This window comes from Camarhynchus parvulus, chromosome 1, assembly GCF_901933205.1.
Source record: "Camarhynchus parvulus chromosome 1, STF_HiC, whole genome shotgun sequence".
Taxonomy (NCBI): domain Eukaryota; kingdom Metazoa; phylum Chordata; class Aves; order Passeriformes; family Thraupidae; genus Camarhynchus; species Camarhynchus parvulus.
The window spans coordinates 16,586,167-16,608,652 of NC_044571.1; the positions used below are offsets into that span (position 1 = coordinate 16,586,167).

Sequence of the window (22,486 nt, forward strand, 5' to 3'; positions counted from 1 at the left end):
ATGTATAACAGGCAGATGGAAAACCAGCTTGTGTCTGCCCCTATGGGCTAAGCTTTTCCTGCAGATCTTGCTTACCTGTGGTTTTGGGATGGGAAAGGCACACAAGACCACAGGAAATTATCTACATAACCATTAACTATGTGAGCATTTGGTTAAATGTTATGCCAACTGAGTCACACTTGGAGACTTGGAGACTGCTCTAAGGGTACCACATCATCGAGGCAATCCTCATACTGTCGCAAACTATCATTGCAGATAGTCCTACAGCACCATTCCCCAAAGTTCCTCTGTTGTCATGCTTTCTATAACACCAGACCTGCACATTTCAGCCTTTTTTTCCATATGTGTTTTTTAAGCACCAAGTACAGTGTTTCAAGGCTACTTACAAGATAACAGGTGAAACCAGAGTTTCATGATGTACATTTTCATATCCATTTTCAAAGAGGCCTGTGAGGGGCTGTTGTTTAAACACTTAGCTTCCATGTCCTGACATCTCAATCTCCTGATAATTGAACCATTTTAAAATGAAGTAGTGTTTGCTCTTCAGAATTTGTGTTCATAATCTGTGGCCTCCCTTTTTTCCCCAAGGATTGCTTTATCTGATAAGATCCAGCTCCTGGGTTCTCTATGTCTTGAGTCTGAAGTGTTACGATTTGTTTTGTTTCCAGCTGAAGATAAAGTAGTGGTCTCTCCACCATTTTTCATGCCAGCTTTTTTTCTCTTAGCTTTTTCTTACCTGTAAAAGCAATGGGATGAATTCAGCAGTTACTGGATTCTGGCAGAGTTGTACTGGTGGGCAATTAAAGTCAATGACATTTTGGATAGACATTTTCCTTTACTCAATTTATGAAAAATCAGTAGAAGAGAAAGCAGAATTAAATAGATTTGAAATGGTAATGTGCTGAAGGTGACCTTGGGAAATAGCATACTTGTAGTCTGTAGATTAGATTTCACATCTTATTACAAGAAAGTAAAGAGAACATGTGATTTAATTGCAGTCACGTTTATTTGCAGTTTCTATACACACTTTCTAGGTAATCAAACTTTTCCAACACATTTTTTGAGAGGGGTTCACAATGAAACTGTCACTGTTTTTACTAAAAATAAATACAAGACTTAAAGTGTTGCACAGCTCTAAAATATACAAAGGCTTGGATTTAATGTAAACTTTGAAAACATTTTACAAAAGAAACCATATTTGCAACAATTTAAAAAGTTCATATTTACAAATATTACAAAAATACAAAATGGATGCAAGTCCATAAACCATTGTCTTTTCTGCCAGCATGAACTGGTGCTAGTACCAAAATAGTTACACTGTAACCTTCTTAAATTTTTTAAAATTCTTTAAGTCATAACCTACAGTATTTCTCTATCTGCCACCATTGCAGCAAATGCACTCAATCACTGACCTTTGGCAAAAGCAAACATATGCTTTATTTGCTACAACTATCCCTCGCCCTCTATGCTGCCACAACAACAAAAACAGAAATGCAAAAAAAAAAAAAAAAACCAAAGAAGAAAAGGGGAAGATGTTATTTTTCAGAACACAGCTGTATAACTTAAGAAAAAAATTTTCATAGTATCAGTGCAAGCAACAGAACAGTAGGTTGAAATGACGGTTCAGCAGTTACCTGAGGCACGTACTGTACCCTGTCTCAAGAGGTGAGTGATGTTCCCTTTGCTCTGTGGCCTGTCCTCTGGTGCCTTAATGGTACACTTGGAATGCTACAGGTCTCCCCGCCATTCATCTTCCTCTGACTCCCACGTTTGTTCTCAACTCTTTTGTTCATAGAGAATTTAGAATCTGTTTGGGTTTCAATCTGCTAAATATAAATTAGGAAATTAAGCAAAAGGAGACTATACTCCAGTGGGATTGTTTTGTGAAATATTGCCTCATTATTCTGGTAAAAAACCCTTAGTGTAAACATATTTATTTAGGGTGTCTGTGAAGTTATTGATTGGTAATAAACAATGGTATCATCAAAGTCAATTCAGCTGTATTCTCTTTACTGTGTTGAATGACTATTTAACTCAGGACTATTACACATTTTGTAAAAGTGCTCCTGGTAAAATTTTTGTGGAAAATGACTGAAGATCACAAACTAAAGATTTTCTGCCCATTATCTAAACTAGCTTTTCTCTTATTCTCCAGAAAGTGGTTTGTTATATGCTAAGCATTTAGTCCTAAAACATTCTCAATCATCCACTTCACTTGTATTCAGACTTATTTTCCTACCTAATCTACTCATGTGATTAGCCTTTTGTTTCCAAAACCTTTCTCCCATTACCTTTTTAAAAACTATTTTAGACGATTTTGCAGCCCTTCAACTGATGGATTATCCCTCATCCCAACACACCTATCACATGCACAGTGACTCTACCTCATCAACTGAATGCAACCAGGCTACACAGGAGGGGACAGTAGGAAACTGAATAATACATGTCTTGCGGTAATCACTAGACAAAATCAGATGTGGACCTTCTGGGAAATAAAATGTTTGGTATGTTAAGCTCTTCTGATTTGCTTTGACTCCTTGAAATTGTAACAGTTTTAGATAGAACCTTCCTCTTTAAAACATGATCTACCTTCTTTTAATAACTCTCAGCTTTATGCGTTACATGATTAAAAGAAAAAAAAACCCCAAAACTGAATTCACACATCCCGCCTCCAGTCCTTTACTTATGCTTAAAGCCAGCTTTTAGCTGATTCCTTTATACCAAAGAATGCTCTTTCTGCCATCCTACTTGACCTGTCCTGCTGCATACTCCATTCCTCCTTCACTATTTTCTCTGCACTAACCTTTCCTCTTTTCCTAACCATATACTACAGCAATCAATATCAACTGCATGAGTTTTGGCTAAAGAGGGCCTTGTCCTCTAAGTGGCACAGATGGGGCTACATCAGTGGAAATTGTGGTGGCCCAAAGGAGAATCAGGCCTGTTGGTTTTATTCTGTTTAAAAATTAAAAGTATAAAGCAATTAATGGGTTCTTGTGGTTTTAAGATGAGAATATTCAAGTAACTTCAAGTAATTCAGCTTTTATCTCCCTGCCTTCATTTGTATCAAAGCAGCTACTTTGATTTATCTCCTTTCCCACCCCAACCCAGTCCCTCACCCTGTTCTGTGTTTCTGGTAAACCCAGACAAGATCCCTACTGTACGTGGCTGGCACAATGAACTGGAGCTTTCCCCTCCTCAGCTCAGCAATGAATATAAATAATGCATACACATACCTATTTCCCAGCTACGTTTTCACAGTGTCATTTTTGTAAATATTTAGGTAGCATGAATCTCATCAGCACAAAGAGAAAGCTTCACTGAAAACTCATTGCAGATATTTACTGATAAATTGAAAGCGCTTCTTGCATGCTTATAAATTTATTTGTTTCCTTTATGAACCAGAAACTAATTGTGTTTAAAGATTATAGGTACCAGGTTATGACTGTGTTATGTATCCCAATAGCCTAATAGGAATATGAAAGTTAAGTACTGTTTCCTCTCACATCTATCCTCTCTGAAGCAATCCTTGCAAGAATAAAGGCCCAGGGGAGGCTGTGGGGTGGGACCCTTTGGGGCTTAGCATCAGACCCAGCTTTGTTCTGTCAGAAACACACTCATCTTCCCCACCGATCCTCACGGTAACCCTCCCAGCTCTGCTTTCCAGTTAGCTTCTTTAGAGCTGCCTTAGAAAGACAAATGGTTTCTTTAATCCCCTCACAGTCAGCCTTTCCATTTCCTTAACTAAGTTGGAAAATTCCTGCTTTCCACTGCTCAATGCCATTTTTCAGGCCTGTCACACTGAAAGTGGTTATTGGTGGCCATGTTTCATGTTTGATATGAAAATGGTATTCACAGAATACAGTTATTACAATTGAATTCATTTGTCTTCTATAAACAAAGCTGTTATGCAGTAAATCGTTTGCCACGTCCACTTTTTGATAATTCTATTTACAAATTTTTATCAAAAATATGATATTTACATATGTTTTGTTAATTTTTTCTAAAGTTTGTTTCAGCTCATTTTAGTGTAGAAAAATACCAATTCTCAAGAGCATTTTCTTTTTTTTTTTTTTGTTTTCTCCCTAGGGAAGCACTACAGTGAGGGATTTGTTTCTAGATGGGCAGCTTCTGGGAAAAAAAACCCACCCAAAGTCACCTTTAACTCTATGGAAAGTGAATAGTCTTGAAATCTACAGTGACAATGGAAATGAGAGTGGGATAAACCAAATGAAGCCAAAAGAAAACAGAACAGGCATAGCATATCTTCATCCTTTTAGAAAATGTAGTGTAATAAATAGCTACAGCTGTAGTCCTTTTGTTTCCCCAGCGTCTTCCAAAAGCAAACACACTGAAGCATTGATATTGCCCTGTGATTGTTCTCTTTTTCTTCTTTTTTATTCTTTTTTTTTTTTGTGATTGCTACAGCATTGGCCTCTTACGTTGACATCCTTAAGGGCTTGAGTGGTGTTGGCAGCCCGGTCCTGGCACCCACACAGCCTATGTAGAGCTTTGAGAAGAGCGATCATCGTGGGGGCTGCCGTCCGAGTTCTCGGTGTCCCCCTCGGAGATGGCCTGCATGGGGGTGTTGTAGAGCCGGCAGCGCACACTGTACCGGCTGCTGCTGGCCGCCGGCGGGGCCCGCGACCGCCCCACTCGCGAGGACGCCGACATGGGGAAGTTCTTGGAGGAGAATCCTTCCGTGTTGACCCTGGGGGAGCAGGGGGAGAGCGGTGATAATGCATCTGGGCTCGTTGTGGGAGGAGACTCTTCCGTGCTTTGAAGGGTGTCTGCTGTCAGCTCTCCGGGAGACTTCGGCAAAATAGGACTTTTCAGAATTTCTGTGGCAGACATCCTGTAGCTGGAATCAGATCGGCTGCCCTTTTTAAGGAGCAGTAGCTTAAACTCCTCATTGGATGTGTTGGACTTTTTGGCATTCCTGTATATGAGCCCGGGGGACCTCTGACTGCTGATGGGAGTGCCCACGTTGCTGGCTGGTGGCATGTTGCTGGTAGGCAGTGTGCTGGTGGTGGGAGGCTGGCTGCTGGTCCCAGATGAAGCTCTCAATCTGTTTCTTACGGAAAGGTCTCCAGAATCCTTTCTCCCAAGAACTTTCCTTTTTGATCTGTAAAAACACAAAGGAGAACTCTTTCATACATTATTTTTGTACTATAATGGTTAGTGTTCTTCTGGAGTTTTATAGATGCTTTCATATTAGCCAGTTCTCTCAAGTCCTCTGTATAATACTGGAGGCTGTCGGTGTCTAATGGCACTGAGCTCCAGAGTCCTTCTCAACATTATTACCCAGCTGTTCCAAGACACTGTATGCACAACCAGCTCTTTGTAAAGACAACAACACATGCAGAAATTTAGGCAATAAAAATATGCAGCATAATCTATTTGGTATCAGAAAATTTCAATTTCCGTTGTGATCCCAAATTTCAGCTGACTACAAAATACTCTAAAACTGAAGAGATGCCTTTTCATACCCTTCTCCCTGCAACAATTCATTCACCAGACTAGAGCTGGTGGACTGGTAGGCAGAAGACAGGAATCAGTGCTGGTAGTTTGCTTTGAAGACATGTATGTTGGTAAGAGAGAACAGCTTGATGTTTCTATCTGTAAAGCATCCCACACATGCTATGAAGATACTCAGACTGCACTCCAGGCCCTAATAAAACATGTTTTAAAGCTGCCTTTTAGGAAATGAAACTGAGTTAACTGAAGAATGTAGTTAAGACAGAATAACCATCCTGCAGCTATTGTTAGTGGAAAGCTGTGCAGGAATGTATGTTACCATTTCCCATTGCCACAAGGTTAGGTCACCTGTGAATGACTGCAAACAGATCCTCAGTAGTGCGGGGTTTGTTTGGAGACATGAAGGCATCCTCAGTGTCAGCCTGTGACTCCTCGCTCAGTGGAGACATGATGGACTCGTCGCTTGGAGAAGACTCTTAAAAAGGAGAGAAGCCACGTTATGAGTCAGACTCCACTGCACTTTCCAACAGTGCTGCCAGTTGGAGGCACCAGCTCCGCTCACAGCTGAGTGGGTGATACCACCATACAGCCTTTTCCCTCTAATCTAAAAGTCGTGTCTGTTCCATATTGGAGCCCATAAAAGGAGCACTGAATGCAGGATCTCCCATTTACATAATAGCTGTGATAATCAAACTCTTCTGTACCCAGGGCCAATGCTCCTCACTTTTATCTTTTCAGCTGAAATGTTGCACAAGGGAGGAAATAAATATCACAAATGCAGTCTGAATACTTTGGAAAAGTGTCAATAGCTGTGAGCTGGCTAGCTGGCCAACTAACAGACAAAGGGGGGGTCTATGCTTAAACCTCCAGAGGGAAGCTGATGTGCCACTCTGCTTTGATTCCACTACCATCCCATCCAAAACCGCCTGATTGGGTATGACACAGAGAGAATTCCCAACTGACCTTTCAGCGAAGGCTCGTCTGCGCCGCCCACCGTCTCGTCTGCCCTGCTGTCATCAGAGGCACTTTTGGTTGGGATACCTGATGTGATATCGTTTTCCTGCTTGCAACCCTCTTCACTGAGTGAATCTACTGCTGCCATCTCTGCTTCATAGTTGATATTCCCAGGCACATGGTGGCTTACATCGGGTTCATGCTTAAACTGATAGGTGATGGCTGGTTCCTCAGCCTGAGCTGGGCTTTCATCCATGGGCCCAGCTTCCACGTTCCCCTCACTGCCCATGGAGAGCTCTTGCTGAGCCTGCACTTGCTGAAGATCATGCACTGTTTCTGCTCCCTGGACAGGTTTCTTTGTTTCATCATCACTTGTGGGGACAGCTGAGCCCTTCTGAAAGCCATCCATGGGGACGGCACTTGTCTGATTCGGAGAGATTTCTGGTAAGTGTTCAGCGGCCAGGTGTGTTTGGTCGTTCCCAGGTTTGATTTCAACCAGACCCATGCTTGCTGAAGTTACAGCTTCTCTCTCACAGCTATTCTGCCCACCAAAAGAGGAGCTTTTCTCTAAAGGTGGTTTTCCAGCGCCTGCTTCTGCTGGGGAAGTGTCAATGTACAGCATTATGGTCTCATCTGTAGCGTATTGGCGTGATACTGGTTTCTTAGCTAAGAGTGGCCTCATTTTGCCTGGAGAGACCTCGGTTGCCATCAAGGTGGTCTCCTGTATGCAGAGCAGGTCTGGGGTGCTGCCTTTATGTTTCACTCCTTCAGGCTTGTTGACTGCCCGGAGGTGGACAGACTTGAGAACGGAGGGTGTGATGGCGAGGGCAGAGGGAGGGCCGGGCTGCAGGGCGTCCCCGACCGTGCTCTGCTTGCTCTGGCTAAAGGTATGCAGCTGGTGCCTGTGAGCGAAGGGCTTGCTCAAGACATTGTGAAGAGCACTTAGGTCAAGGTGAGTAGGAGGTATAATCGGAAGTTCGAGGTCTTTGCTCACTGAGGCAGTGCCATCTTTTGAGAGCGGCTGCTGCAGCGATGACTTCCTCTCTGGAACTTTCGGCTTCCTCTTGCTCCCCCCTGGAGACAATGGTCCTGAAAAGAAAGCGGTCGGAAAAGAAGAGGTGGGCGTCTCTGACTGGCTGGAGTACCCACTGGAGGGTGAGGCTAACCCTGCCAACTTCTCCGGGGAGGCCAGCTTAAACTCATTATCAACAGAGGGGAGGGATGGGGTTGTAGCTCGTGACCCAGACTGAGACGTCTGGGATTCAGAGCTCTCTGGTGACTTGATGCACTCGATGACTGTAGTACCCGTAGCAGTGCTTGAATTGGACAAGGACCTGTAAGGATCGCTAGATTTCAAGTCGTTCAGAAGCCAGAGGTCTGCATAGTGAGGTTGTTCAGCACCTTCATCTTTAAAGGAGGGGATACTGGCGGTGTCAAATGGAGTGTCCTTTAACCCACCATCATCCTGGTTTGGCCAGGGAAGCTCCTGCTTGGCTGGCAGGTTGGGGCCTTCCACTCGGGAAGGTGTGTTTGAAAACTCAAGGGGCAGCTTCATCTCCCTGGCAGTGTGAGAAACATGCTGCCCACCACTGATCTTTGGTTCTATCTTGTCAGGAAGGTCGGTGCTGCCCTCTGATTTCCTCAAAGACGAGCTGCGTTTTGGTGGGGCTGGCTTTGCCTTTGGTTTCTTCAGTGAGATGCACTGCTGTGCCTGCCTCCTGTGGCTCACGCACTCCTGCCAGGCATAGTCAGCTAGGCTGGAAGTCACGCTTCCAGTCTGGCCACTCTCGGAGCCTGGGGCTGCATAGTTGCAAATATAGCTTTTATTACCCTTCAGACCGCAGTCAAAGTGCATGGAGGTATAGTATCCTTCAGTATCCACAGAAAAGTGTGAGCTAGTGTCTGCCTTGTCAGAGGGGGTCTTCTCAAGGAAGCTGTCATAGGTGGCCATGCTGGTAAAGCTGGGACAGCCCAGGCTGTCTGCCTTCGGGCGCTCAGGGCTGAAATCCTGGCGACAGGAGGCGTCATGGTGATGGTGCAGGTAGTTCCACTCACTGTCGCTTGTGTTGCTGTTGTTGGGGTCATCCAGTAAATCTGCCACAGTGGATGTGAAGGAGCTTGCCCTGTGGCCCCTGACTTTGTCTGCATGGTCACCAAACTGCTCTGTGATGAAGACATTGGAGTCCTCGTTGGCATTGGGAGCGGTATTGAGTGACAGCTCGGAGTCACAGTGTGAGGAGCCTGTTAGTGGAGGAGAGGCAGCAGGAGGAATGGTTTCAGATGTCTGGGAGGGACACGTGGAGCTGCTCCCACTCCAGTTGCCACTGGAGGACTGGTGGTCATCTTTCTGGTCCATGTGGCTGCTGAGCAGGACTCCTGCTGTGGAGATGGAGTGAATTGGGCTCCCGAAGGTGTCTGAGTTGGATGAAATTTCACAGCTGCCTGAATCGACCATCCTTGACAGCCGCGATCTCCCCCTCTCGCTGATGCTGTGCTCGGGGCTATGCAGGTGCTGAGGACAAGTTAAACCAATGGGCTGGCACTCCTGTGAACCCTGCTGGCTCAAGATCTCCTTCCCCTTTTTTGGGATCCTCTCCTGACCAGCTAGGAAGTGCTCTGCTTCGTACCCTGCACTCTTGGTGGTGGCATCCTGATGGCCCTCGCTGGCCCGGGCGCCCTCGCGGGGAAGGCTCCGCGAGCGGATGCGGTTGCTCACAGCAGCAGCAAAGACCGCATCCCCGTTGTCTGCGAGCACCAGGATGTTGCCAGTGGAGTGGGAGAGGGAGGCGACAACGCTCTGCCCCCGCTGGGCACGGATCCGTCGCCGGGAGGGAGCAGCTATCAGGATTTCTTCCGTCTGGCACTCCGAATCCCGGGTCCCCAACCTCCTGTTGTTGGAGCCAGGGAATTCTGGGTTTGTGTGCACAATCACATTGCGCTCTCTCGCCACTGGCGACTCGTCTGAATCTAGGACACATGGAAAGCTGGGTGAGTGGGAGAGAGCTCCACATTTCCTGGCATGAGACAACCCGCAGAGCAACCCAAGAAGATATTATGCTCTGTATTCTTTATTTTTTAATCTTCCTGAGCATTGGACCAAATTTAGGTTTTGTATAAAGAATTTATAAGGCAGATCTCCTGCCGGTGAGGTAGGGAAATTCTAGTCCTACAACATGACTTCTGCAATGCATTCTCAATGTGAGAATAAGCTGAGCTTGCTGTGCTAAATATTACGACAAATACTAAGTTTTTAGTTCTTATGACTATTTCAGCTACTTAAAGTTTTCAGGAGTGGCTGCTGGACAAAATACTCCATAAGCTTCTAAAAATAATTCTGTTTCTCCTTCCTGTCTGTTCAGTATTTCCATTATCTGCTTCTTTACTATCAAGAATATTTGCAAGACAAAAGAACCTTTCATTCATAGGTTCTCTGATTACTTATTCCCTACGATAAACACATTTCTTCTGTTTCCAATCGAGTTTCATGGCAACCAACTGAAACACCAGAGCCATTTTCAGGTGCAGATGAATATTAAGAAATAGCAATTCTGTTAGTTTTGAGTGAATAAGAATTTCGCCCTGAATTTGTCCTCAACAGAGTTGCTCCTAATTTACCCTGACAAAAAGTGAGGTAATTTGGTAGATTTAAGGCAAATATTCTTGATGATAAAGAATAATAGGAAGGAATTGAGAAGTGTGATAAATAAAAGGAATGTTTAACAAAACTCCCATAGAGTACCAGCAGCTGTATCTCAGGTGGATATTCAACCACTCATCTATGTTATCCAGCTGTTGTGACAACTCATCATCACTTTGTGGAGTAACATCTGTCAGTTCTTTACCTTAAACTCCCCTGATGTAAGAAAAAACTTTCACTTAATCTAGTTACTTTTTATGCACATAACTATGGGTTCATAACAGAAATAAAATAAAAAAGAAAAAAAGAACTGATTAACATTTACACAATAAGAGCTGAACACGTACATCTATATTACTCAGTAAGGCCCCGAGTCCTTCAAGGCCATATGGAGTAATATAGCTTTTCTTACTGTAGTAAATCAAAAGAACAAAACATGTCATTCCTAAATTCTACAAGTATTTACACTTTCAAGGTTTTGTTTCTTTGGAAGACTAGCTACCAGCTCATATCCCTGCAATTTAAGTTGGTTAGAAAGCTATCTATGGAAGATTTGCATTTATACTACACCTATTTCTTGTTGCACTCTTCTGGGGATGCCAGAGATGGTTTTCCTCCTCCTCAACTTTCGTCTCCGCTGTAGTACAGATTGTGAATGAACAAGAGAGCAGCGTATACTAGCCTCTCTGTCAAAACCAACTCCTGCAACCCATAAATAGGTCTCATTAGCCTTTAGAAATAGTAAACAAATTTTCATGGCTGGAACACAGTGGAGGTATGTGAGCTTGGATTAAGCCTGTGAATAAACATAAGGGAGCCCTTATGTAGCTCTTATGTAAATTATATCACAGTATATCACAGTTTTACGTCTAATTCCAGCTCCCCCTCAGCAGCCTGGTCTGCCAAAAATAACAGAAGGCATGAAAAGAAAAAGAACAGAAAAAGGAAAGAAAATCAGGAAAGCAAATAGAGAGCTCTTGGTAGCAGGGCATCTTTCTTATAGCTATTTATCTATTTGTCATAGGGACAATGACAGTAACTTATCTGCAAAGCATTATCTGTTCACCTGTAGGCTAACTTATTTTAAGCAAATAAGTGTAAGAAAACATTTTAAGGTTCTAATGCCATATTGCAGTAGTTGGGTGCTTCTTAGGAGACCAATATGCCAAGGGAGCTAACATTTCAAAAAGGAAGGAGACAGCTAAAATGGGGCCAAGTCACCATGCAAGTTTAGAGAGCATTCTCTGTGACAATGACACATGACTGAGAGTGACATTAACAGGGAGCTGCCATTTACTTGCATACATCAGGAAGTGGCCTGATTTTCCCGCGTGCCCAGCACACAGTGGGAGCCTGCTCCAGTCACGCAGTCAAGATCCTCAGTTTAGACTTAGAAGCACAAGTTCTTGACTACATTTGTTTATGACCACCTTATACAGAATAGGTGAGAATTCATTGTTTTCTTTATGTTTCCACAGTATTAGCAAAGGGAAGTGCCTTTCAGTTTGATTTTACACTGTATAGTCAAAAAAAAGTTAAAAGGAGACTGACCAGAAGGCCAGTGCCCATCTGCGCTGGCTTTTTGCACAACTGTGCGCTCACTCATGCTCTCTAAAGTTGACATGGGACAGGTGGGAAAAAATGTGCCAGGTCCATAAAAACACTAACATAAGGATTGCTGGTACAGTGGTTTGTAATCTTAAGAAAAACGAACAAACTAAAGCAAACAAAAGGAAAAAGAAATCCTGATAAGAAGCTCTATTTTAATAGCGTATAATTATAGAAAACATAATTATACACAGACATACACATACATATTACATTACATAACAATGTAAAACATTAAAAAGTAACTTTCTTGTAAAAGTTCTTCTTGAAATCTACTACAGTGAAATAGAGGCTTCAGACAGATGTCCTGTAACCACCAATGCCCCTGGAATAAGCAGAGGAAGAACTTTCTTTATTATGGAACAAAAGTGCCATAAACTCCAACAACAGTCATTTTCAAAAAAGTGAACATTTCTCAGGGTTGGGAGAAGCTTAAAAAACAAAACCAGAGAACTAAAAGCAAACTCTTTGAAACAAAAAATCAATCAGCATCATTGCTGGTTTTCCAGCATCCGTGAGTTAGCTGAACATGCTCTATGTGCCAGATGCATGGGGGTCAGCTCCGAGAGGAAAGTGGAAGAGGGTATTTCTTCCCCGTGATGCATACAAATTATTCCCATTAGTGCTAATGAGAATGAGACACATAAACATCCAGAAGATTACATACCATTCTTGATCTGTAAAAGTGATCAGTGGAAATTTGGTTCCAATGTATGGCAGGTGGAGTCTAGGCAAAAATGGCTATTACTGGAAAAGTTAACATTGGTCCCAGACCTAACTGTCCTCTGGCTGCACTAGGTGACTATAGCCCTGTTAGAAAGCCTGCTCTGGTAAGGGTCTGTATTGAAATTAGAAGGAGCATCATTTTATTACCAGCTTTACCTCGTGGAAATATGCCACATTATCTCTGACTTTCTGTGGGGATTTCCAGAGGCAGTGCCCAGCCTATGACCTTGACCAGCTGCCTGGTGACCTGCAGCCCAGCAGGGTGTGTGCAGGCAGTCCTGCCACCCAGCTGCCAGTCCTCCTGTGGCCAGAGCACTGTCCTGGAGAAAGGGACACCCACTCCTGGCTGCCACCTCCACAGGCAGGCAGGGCTGGTGGCACTGTGCACTGCCACCTCCTCTGCCAGGACAGAGGGGAGCTGGCACTGTGTTGCTGTTGCTGGGAGGATTCATGCAGCTGATGGTGGAGCAGATGGGGACTTATGACCGTGATGCTGTAAGCCCAAAAGCCGTGGTTGGGAGCTGGTGCTGGACTGTGGGCATACAACTCTCTCCAGCACCATGGTGAATCCTACCGCTGGAAGGTTTGTGCACCACTGATAGACATGGGGAAGAACAATGGACGTGAGGGACTGTGACCTTACCCCAACCCCCCAGTTACTGGGAAAACAGAATTAAATACAAATATTTTTTCTGGAGAATGAAGGTTAATGGAAAGCCCCTTTCTTTTTTCCTGATTGTTTACATTGAAGTCTATAACTGTGGAAGTTAGCCCACTTTATGCTCTTAAGTTAATCAAAACTTGGTACTTGAAAATATTATTGAGGAAAATTCAGATCAACTTTACGTTTACCATAGCCCTCTGGAAGGAAAGAAAGAGAAAAAGAGAAAGAGAAAAACAGCCTGATTTTTGATTCTGGAAATAAGTAATCTATCACCATTTAATAAGTGATATACCTTGTGGTTCTATAAACAAGTTCTCCTTCAAATAAATCTAGTAAAATATATCCAAATGTTATAAAAATGAAAGAAAATGCCATTACTATACCTTCAGTATAGCTGCATGTAAAGAGATCTCAGAGCGATGGTTTGCATGCTACACATTCATGCCTTGCATGTTTAAAGCACTGCAAATAGTAGCCTACATTCTCTAGTTTCTCTTCTCCTGCTACACATGATAATCATATGATTAATTTTGGTGGCTTTCTGCATTATTTCACTCAACCACATTCAAAAAGTTATTTGAGGTCTTTGTTAATACAGATTGTAGGTTATATACACAACAGAAGTACATTGTTTATACAGGGAACTACGCTTATGTTACACCATATAACATGACTGAAAATATGGGCCAAATTAATCCTAGGTGCAGCTTCAGTGACTCCAGCAATCACGCATAAGGGATGAATTTAGCCCACTGTCTTTCAGAAACTAAATTTTCAAGCTAGGATCTTTGCCCAAAACTGCACAATCCCATGACTTCAAATAAATTAAACAAAATAAATACTTGACCTCCCTTGAACCATGCAATAAATACAAAAAGAAATAGAAGAGATTTGTACCAGTGACATTGATGGGGATAATGCAAGAAGAAATCACTTGGGCATCTTGTTTCATTTTCTCCTCTGGAGTTGGGAGAGGTAGTGCTTTACTCCAATTGGTTTGTTTATCCAGTGTAGAAGGGATATTATGTATTGGATTTTTCGGCCTCTGCCCTAACATGACATCTGTATCTTCGTCCTCTGGTGGATGGGACTGCAAATGAATACATTCAAAATCAGTGTCTCCCACTCAGGCACACAAGGCTAATTTTGAAACAAAGCAGACACACAAATCAGAAATCAATTACAGGGAAGCAGGAAGGAATTGTTCTCAGTCACACAGCACCAGCCATTCTCCAATGGAAACTTAGCATCCTGCTAATAGGAGAAAAACACTTCAGCATACTGGAACTCAGCACATTTACAGTGACATTTAGAGGCCATCTCCTCTGTCAGAAGGGGCACATCTTGCATTCGTGCATAGCCGTGGTGAGCGCGTCCTCCGTTACCACAAGCATTAGACATGTGGGCTCTCATTTGCAACTGCAACTGGCCTCATATAACCATTCATTCAAGCATCAGAAGGTCCAAAGTTTTAAAGAAGACCCATCCATATTTCAGAATAACCATTTGCATTTCATTTGTACAAACACAGGCCAAGATCAGACCATAGTACAGCCACCCAGCAGCTGTGTGGTGGGAAGTGGCAGGTGTTGACAGTGCTGGGACAGGGAGATAACAACCGAAGAAAAGAGTATCCACCACCAGAAGAAATTACAAAGATTGTTTAGAAACCATGCATATTTTTGTAGCATATTACAAGAACTAGTAGATGATGAAGATGAAGAAACAGAGAGAAAAGTAAACAGCATGAAAGAAACACAGACGGTTTGTGTTCTTTTGGAAGAAACAACAAATCCCTCAATACCCTGTCTTGCAAAGAGAAATAAAGCAAGTGCATTTTCGTGTGGTGCTGGCTGCCAGCTTGGGTTGGGGGGGGAGTCTCTTTGTTTGCAAAAAAAAAAAGTTTCTGTTTTGTTTGGAAGGGACGGAGGGGAGAAACTTACCTTTACCTTCTTCTGCCTAATTTCCCTCCCTTCTTCCATTAATACATTCTTCTGTAAGCTGTGACAACTGTTTGGCCAGCTCAGGACATCTGTCTTCCTCTCATTTTTTAAAAATGAAGTGCAATCCCTTTCAGACAGGCTTTCTCTTCAGTCTTGAATTCCCAGCTGCTTAACTACCAGCCTTCCCTCCTTCATGCCTGCTGTTTACACTTTATTTGCCAGTTTTAGTTTCGGTAGCAAACAGGGCAAAAATAAAATGTTGCTCTACATTGCCATGGCAGAGCCCTGAGCAGGTGGGTGTTGAACACTGCAGGATCATGCCCTTTCTGCCATTGTACTTTTGCCATTCCTCCGCCCAGGCTCCTCACAAATCCTGAGGGAATTAACCATCTCAGGCTTGCCAAACAGCATTTACGTCCCGGCCCCAAAAGCATTAAAGACCTTAACTCTGCAGCTACTGTTTAAACTGTCAGAGGCACTTACTTACCTGGTCAGTGTCACCTCCAGCAGCACCCCCACACCCAAGCCAACACAGGTTTCCTCTTCTCCCGCCCGCAGAAAACCCTCTTTTCCCACGTAGGATTTCAGTCAAACATTGCAGCCTTCTTTCTGCCTGCAGCTTTTGTGCCGATTCCCGGCAGGCAGACGTGAATAGCTCATATAAACTTCAAGCACAAAAGACTTTGTTTCCTAGGTAACTCCCCCCGCCCTAAGTTTGATGCATGCATGCAAAAAACCCACCCTTGCACATACACTGAGGCACATGGAAACACACACACACACACACACACACACACACACACACACACACACACACACACGCTGCATTTGTTGCCAAATTCATCCTTCCCTGGATGACAAAGAAGTGCTGGACAAAGCAGGCAGAGTGACTCTGGGTGCCAGAGCTCCTGCTCTCCAAGCTGTGGCATCACCAAATGGCCAGAGAATAAATACCTGCTGTTGGTGTGGCATTGTCCAAACCATTTCCTACCATTTAGGAAAAAAAAGGGGCAGTTGCAAAACATGGCAAGAGAATTAAATGCTATTGCTAATGCTATTGAGTCTGTCTGAGTTCAGGTTTTTTAAAGGAGGTGATAGGGGGAGGCAGCTTTGTGGCCTTGAACTCCTGAAACCTATCCAAGGTGTGAAGAATGACAGAATGGGGGAAAAAAGTTATTATTGTGTCTTACTGACATGAAGAAAACAGAAATGGCTTCTTTTAGCACAGTAAAGTTAGCAAGTGAAAAGCAAGCAAGAGGAAGGGTTAGGATCTGGAAGGGAGAAGAGTGAGACAGGGCTGTTAATTGAGGATTGCTTGTTTTTCCAGTACCTTTCTACTCCAGGGGGCCATGTGGCAACACTCAATTGGGGAGGGCGAACGGGTGCTGTTAAACTATAAATGTGAAATGTGAAAAAAAAAATTAAAATTAAAAACATACACAAAACAATTCTTGTAAAAGCACATAATTTTTCTCTGGACAAATTAGCATCAGAGCCAAAACGAGCAGAGATTTTCACCCTGTTTCCTATTGATGGGTTTATGCCCCACAATAGATTGGTTTGGATCCCTGTGAAGTCTGTACTGGTTTTGCTTACTTGAATTAGACAAAACTGCAGTGAAATTGGTTCAGCCTCCTTGTACAGACATGCTTGAATTGTCCCAAGAATTCCTTGTATTGATTGGGTAACTCAAACTGTGTTCTGCCTGGAGCTGAAGCAGTGCAAGATACATATCCAATTACATTATAAATGTAAATGATTTCATAATGTAAGGGATTTTTTTTCCAAATTTTTTCTCCATTTTTAAGCAAATGGATATCAATAATGATGCTGATGGTAATTTAGCAAATATATTGATTACTATGTGTTTCTGATTATATCACTATTTCTCTAAGTTTGCAATCATTGTGGCAGGGTGACAGCAACCAGTTGGCTTTTTGTCACTTTTTGTAACATTTGAAAGGACAAATAGCTATGGCCACAATGTCCTAGGTCTTGGTGAATCCGTACACCTCCAGAATCCTCTTCTGTAAGAAACTCTGGTTTGTTTGTGGCAATGTCCAGTTTTTAAAATCAAGGAGTGAAGGACAACTGACTTCTTTTGAAATAGGAAACAAAAAAAAAAGAGATAAAACAGGTCTGTTGACAACTCTGGAAATCTCTAGCATGTGTTTCTTGGTAGGGGTTATTATTTCTCCATGCATTAGTTAGACTAATAATGCCAGATAATTCTACCAATGTTTTTCCTCCCAGTCATTATCAATCATTATCAATACTACTGTGACAGATGAACAAACATGACTTTGAAACACTTTGCATTATATGGTCTCCTCTCAAGACAAAAAGTTGTAGTGAGTCTCAAAAGGCCTAATCCTGCATCTCGTCCTACTCTCTTCCTAGATATGCAACATCTCCTGCTTTTCCCTGGTTCCTGTGTGCCCTTGGAAGCCTCCAGATGAGGTGTCCATAAGGCTTACAGGAGACCAGAGGAGGGGAAATCAAAAGAGGGCTGTTCCCAGTGAACATTTCCAGCAGCTTAGTTTTTGCCCAGGCCAGTGGAAAACCAGTTCTCCCAAGATGCGAGAAGTCCTTATCTCAGGAGCAGCCCCTCTGTTCATGCAGTGAAGGCTGTGGAGATACTGAATCATCAATAATTTCAGTCTACTTACTCCTCAGATACCCAAGGATGGTCCTCTGACCAAGTTTCCAGACACCTGCCCTAAGCAGACTGACTGCAGGTACCAGGATGTTTGAATGGAAGGTGCTAGAGGATCTCTAGGGAGGGTCAGGACACAGGGAGACTAATGCAGCTGAGGTGATGAGTTCAGGATATGAAAATCTTTGCAATACCCCATGGCCTGTGATTGTCAGTGCACAGGGACCTCCTGCCATGCCCTTCAAGCACAGGTACATGCAAAAGCCACTCAGGGGCAAACCTGTCTATGAGAGCAACAGCAGGACGTCAACTTTGGTCTCAGAGATAGCAATGTGGGCTACAGTCAAGGCAAGCAAGATATGGTTACCCATCTGTCTGTCCCATCTGTCTGTCCCATCAGTGCAGCACTTCCCTACCCCACCATGTGCCACTCTGCCAGCTGCCTCTGAAGAAACGCCTGTCTGGTTCCACATACCTACAGCCATCCTTGGATGTGCCTGAGGCTCAGGTCCCTATTTAAGTTTGGCAGGACAAACTTCCTAGGTAAGTTCTTATCGTTAGAGATAGGACAAAAAATGAAGGTGACCAGCAAAATTTCAGTTTCTGCTGTCACAGTTGTGCTCCTGAGGAAGGTGTTCCTACCAGTGCCTTGCCAAGGGGTTCTGAGGTCACTTAGTGCCTGTTCCCATGTGGTGCATGTCACTGGGGCAGCTGAGGCATGCTGGCACAGAGCAGCAGCCTCAGCATTTCAACACCTCCATGCTGGGGGAGGGAGTGAGCTGCTGCTTTTCAGAAGTTCTCATTCACTCAGGAAACCGGAATATCTCTAAATGTCCTGAGAAAACACATAATTAAGCAAGAAATTATTATTATAAACCCAAGGCTGTTCTGGTCTGATGGGCAAATCTGAAGTTAGGCAGTTTTAAAAGTGAATTTCTTTTGTGTGGGTGTGCTTGGCAAACAGAAACAGTGATAATCATTCTGTTAAATACAAAGCCAGAATGCTTTTAAGTGTGCATTTTTCTTTAATGGGCTAAGATTGCTTTGAAACTAAACTGGTGCATAATTGCTTGAATAGGGATTTGTCACTGACATATGTGAGCATTTTTATTTCCTGAGCTATCCCATCAAGCTCACTTGCAGAGGTGCTATTGTGCTCGTGAAACGGCCTTGCAGTAAAAATCTTGTTGCATATGCACATGAGCTGATTCCTCAGTGCTCTGTGTCACTTCAGTGTGAGAGTCTTTGGTCTCTGTGTGCTACAACAAAATAGTCAGATGTCCAAGTCTGACTGGTCAACACAGCTTCCCCTGTAGAGAAAGAGATAGTGGCTCTGCTGAGGAGCAGTTCAGCTCACCTTCCTTCAGCACTTAACTTGGGCTGAGATGAAGCACCCCTGCACACTCACACCCTGATTTAAGAAGAGCATTACTAGCACATGTGTAAGTTAGGACTCATCATTAACCATTTTAATTAATTAAAACCTTAAAATATCATCAGGACAGCAACAAAGAAGCAAATCAGCAGTTGACAAACTTGCCAGCCTGGCAAATGATGAGTCTGCCCCATTTATTGTTCCAGAGCTGGAATCTGGAGAAAGAAATGAATGGGTCAATAACAGGACAAAAATGCCACTTCTGCCTCTCCTCTTTTCCATGCACCCAAGCTCTGAGACATGACTGTTGTTCAGCATTTTCAACATATTGGAAATACTGGTTCAAGAAGCAGAATTTGTGTTATATCATGTACCTAGCCTGCCTTACCTATAGTGATTACCTTACAGGAGATTCTGGGATTTCAAAGTTAGTGCACAGGGCCTATGGAACACAGTGCAATGGTGATAGGAAAAACATAAACCCAAGAATAAATAAACAATTTTTCCTCAGTTAATTAAAGATGGAGAATGCTAAAGCCTCATCAAGAGCATTTATCCTCAACATGTTTGTTGAATTTAGACATGGCTGCATTGATTCCTTCCCCCTGAGCTGTGTTTGATCAGGCAGGCAAGGCATTATCTCACAAGAGATTTAGGAGGCAGAGTCACAGCCCCCAGCAGCACAGGGCTGGCACAGCCTTGGTGAGGGCAGGAGGTGGCTGGTGCACACTGCTGCACAGTGCTATTCTCCAGAGGATTATTTCTGACTCCTGCTGCCTAAAAGCTGCAGCTAACAAAAAGCATAAGGGATCAATATTATTTCTAACTTCAGGCTTCTGTTGTAGTAGGTGGGGGAAATTTCCCTCCCAGGATAACCTTATGAATATAGTGGGTGGTATTCACCCAAGCAGAGCATCAGCATGTTGCTTCAGCATCTTGCAAGCATTATATATTCTGTTGTCTCCAGCAAACAGAACATACATACAATTTGCTCTCACCCTGTGGAAGCACAGAAATAAGGTGTACAGCACATCCTGACATCTCATTTAAGAACAGCCATTCATGCACTGAAAAGGCAACACGTAGAATAAGTGTGAGTAGTGTTCAATCCCACATTCACATGAGCACAGTACTGACTCCTGGGGCTCTGCTTGAAACCTCTGTGTATCCCTCTCTCTGTGAAAGGGAGAGCCTGCTGCTTCCTTAACTCACAGGGGTTAAGGAAAATGGTATTTATTTACATGGGAGAAAAACCAGAAGGTCTAGAGAAAGGAGAAGAAACACTAATAAAAGGCTACCAGCTTTCCACTATTTTCAAAGCACAGTTGACTACTTAATTAGAGATTCATAACTATACAGCAGTTTTTGATGCTGAAGAGAAAATAATGGGAATATTTCTGGCAGTGCTATTTTTGCTGCAAATCACAACCCTGCTCACCTGCCTGCTCCCAATGTTTATATTTCTGTATTTTTCATTCTCCTCAAGTTTTTATCTGCTTGTGGGTGTTTTCTTTTCTTTTGGAGCATCACAAATGCGATCAGCTAAAGTACTGACAATCCTTTAACAATTAATGTATGGCTCTGGTGTTTTGACAAGGTAAAGACAAAACTGAGATATGTTTCATGACTGAAGTCATATCACACGTGGCAATTTCAGCAGACAAAGGTACAAAATAAACACAATACAGGGTAGTAGTTATTAGGCTCATTGCACAAACGGTGCTATACAAGTTCAGTCTGATGAATAAAGTCAGGTAGGTTTTATTTCTGACAGCTTCAGGCAGGATTTGCATACAGAAAGTGCAGAGCCCAACTCATGCCTGTCCCTTAACTCAGTTGTTTCTTACTGAGGTTTCATCTGGCTTCAGTAGAAAACTCTGTGAAAATTAGTATATTCAGTTGTACTGCCTTCCCTTTGCTGTACAAAGCATCCTAAAGCAGACCACAGGGAATATTTTTGAAATGGCAAGGAGATGGAATAAAATTACCCAATGTATTATTTTCTCTTCCCATTTGCTCTAGCTGAGGCATCAGGGACAGAGAAACCCTGTCTGGAAAAAACCCTCCTGCTTCTTGTCCCTTAGATTCCTGCTCAGATTATAATTATGAATAAACTGACACTGAAATTTGTGCAATTGTGAATGTAGATTTCCAAATACTGAATTCCTTGCTCCATCTACTTGGTTTTATTATAATAGCTGTGCCACGTGGGGATTGAGACAGTGTGGTCCCATAACATTCTGAACTGGAATACAGAAATTTCAGAGCCTTGCTGGCTGGACTTGGGAAAACCCAAAAAGAAGAAATGCAGAAAAAATTAAAGAGAAGTCTGAAATGCAGTTGGAATGACACAGCATCTTCACACTCAGTGACTGGCCTCAGCAGTGTTACAGGCAGGGTTGTCATGGGAACATGTGTAAGAAATATTTTCCTCATTTTAGCAAGTCCATAACTTTCTCATACTCTCCTCAGATTATTTTTGGTTTAATTTGGGTTTTTCTTCTTCATTGGCAAAAATGCCTGAATGAATTGTACTTTTAAATGTGTCTGGTTCTATATTTCTTTAGTGTAGAAAGAGACTAAGTATGACAATTTTTCAGCTTTAAAAATGAATGACTGGAATGGATAGGAAAGTTAAGTCATGTCTGCAAAACCATGAGGAGCATGGAGAAAGGGAATGAGAAAGCAATGATTACTGTTTCTCAGTCTGAGGACCAGAAGGGATTTGATGAAATTATGCAATACTGGGTTTGAAACAAACAAAAGCTGGATTTTCAAACAGATTTTTAAAGTCATTGTCACAGGATGCTGTTGAGGCTGAAGGTGTAAATTTGCTAAAAAAATTAGATTAAACAAGTCTCACAGTCAATTCAGAGAGGTTCTTTGGTGACTATTATTCTGTGTTTGATCTCTGGCCCAGTAACTCTGTAACCAGTTTCTGTCTGAAACTGGAAGGATAAATCATGGGACAATAAACAGCATAAACCATGCCCTGTTCTTATACTCTGTTCTGAAGGATCCCCTTCTGGCCTTTGGGCTAAGAGGACATTTCATCAGCCATATCAGGGCATTTCCTGTAATGATAGTAGACATGAAAGAGACTATTCCACTTCTAGTTCTCTACTCTTTCTCCACAACAAAATGATCTTGTCATGGAACAGTCCAAAATGTCTTTCCAGACCCATTTATATTGGCATTACTTTCTTTGACCTTGAATTCATTTGTCCTTTCTTGGAATTTTTGGGACTTTGGCATCTTTCTCCCTGTAAACAGAGCTGTGATTAAAAGTGAATCTTCATATATTGTGATGATTTTCTCTAGTTTTAGTATACAATATGCAAGATTTTTGCAAGAGCTCATAGCCACCTCATTGGTAGCAGCAGCCAAAAGGTACACATAGGGAACCTTGACTCAGATTTAAGTGACCTCAGTAACTTTCAGGAGT

At 42.8% G+C, this 22,486-nt stretch overlaps 1 protein-coding gene across 3 annotated transcripts in view; it reads right to left on the reverse strand.

Moving 5' to 3' along the window:
• Nucleotides 1-986: 986 nt before the first annotated feature.
• Nucleotides 987-22,486, reverse strand: part of NHS (NHS actin remodeling regulator) — a 246,610-nt gene continuing 225,110 nt past the window's right edge. Inside the window, exons 4-9 of one of the 3 annotated variants that reach the window (XM_030970305.1) lie at nt 16,341-16,403; nt 13,965-14,157; nt 10,640-10,771; nt 6,442-9,399; nt 5,827-5,953; nt 987-5,125 (exon numbers count right to left, since the gene is read on the reverse strand). In XM_030970305.1, the coding sequence (XP_030826165.1) occupies nt 4,501-5,125; nt 5,827-5,953; nt 6,442-9,399; nt 10,640-10,771; nt 13,965-14,157; nt 16,341-16,403 (4,098 nt within the window). In that variant the 3' untranslated portion in view covers nt 987-4,500. Of the gene's footprint in view, nt 5,126-5,826; nt 5,954-6,441; nt 9,400-10,639; nt 10,772-13,964; nt 14,158-15,010; nt 15,482-16,340; nt 16,404-22,486 lie in introns of those variants that run through there. The other 2 variants (XM_030970441.1, XM_030970364.1) reach the window with 2 other exon arrangements.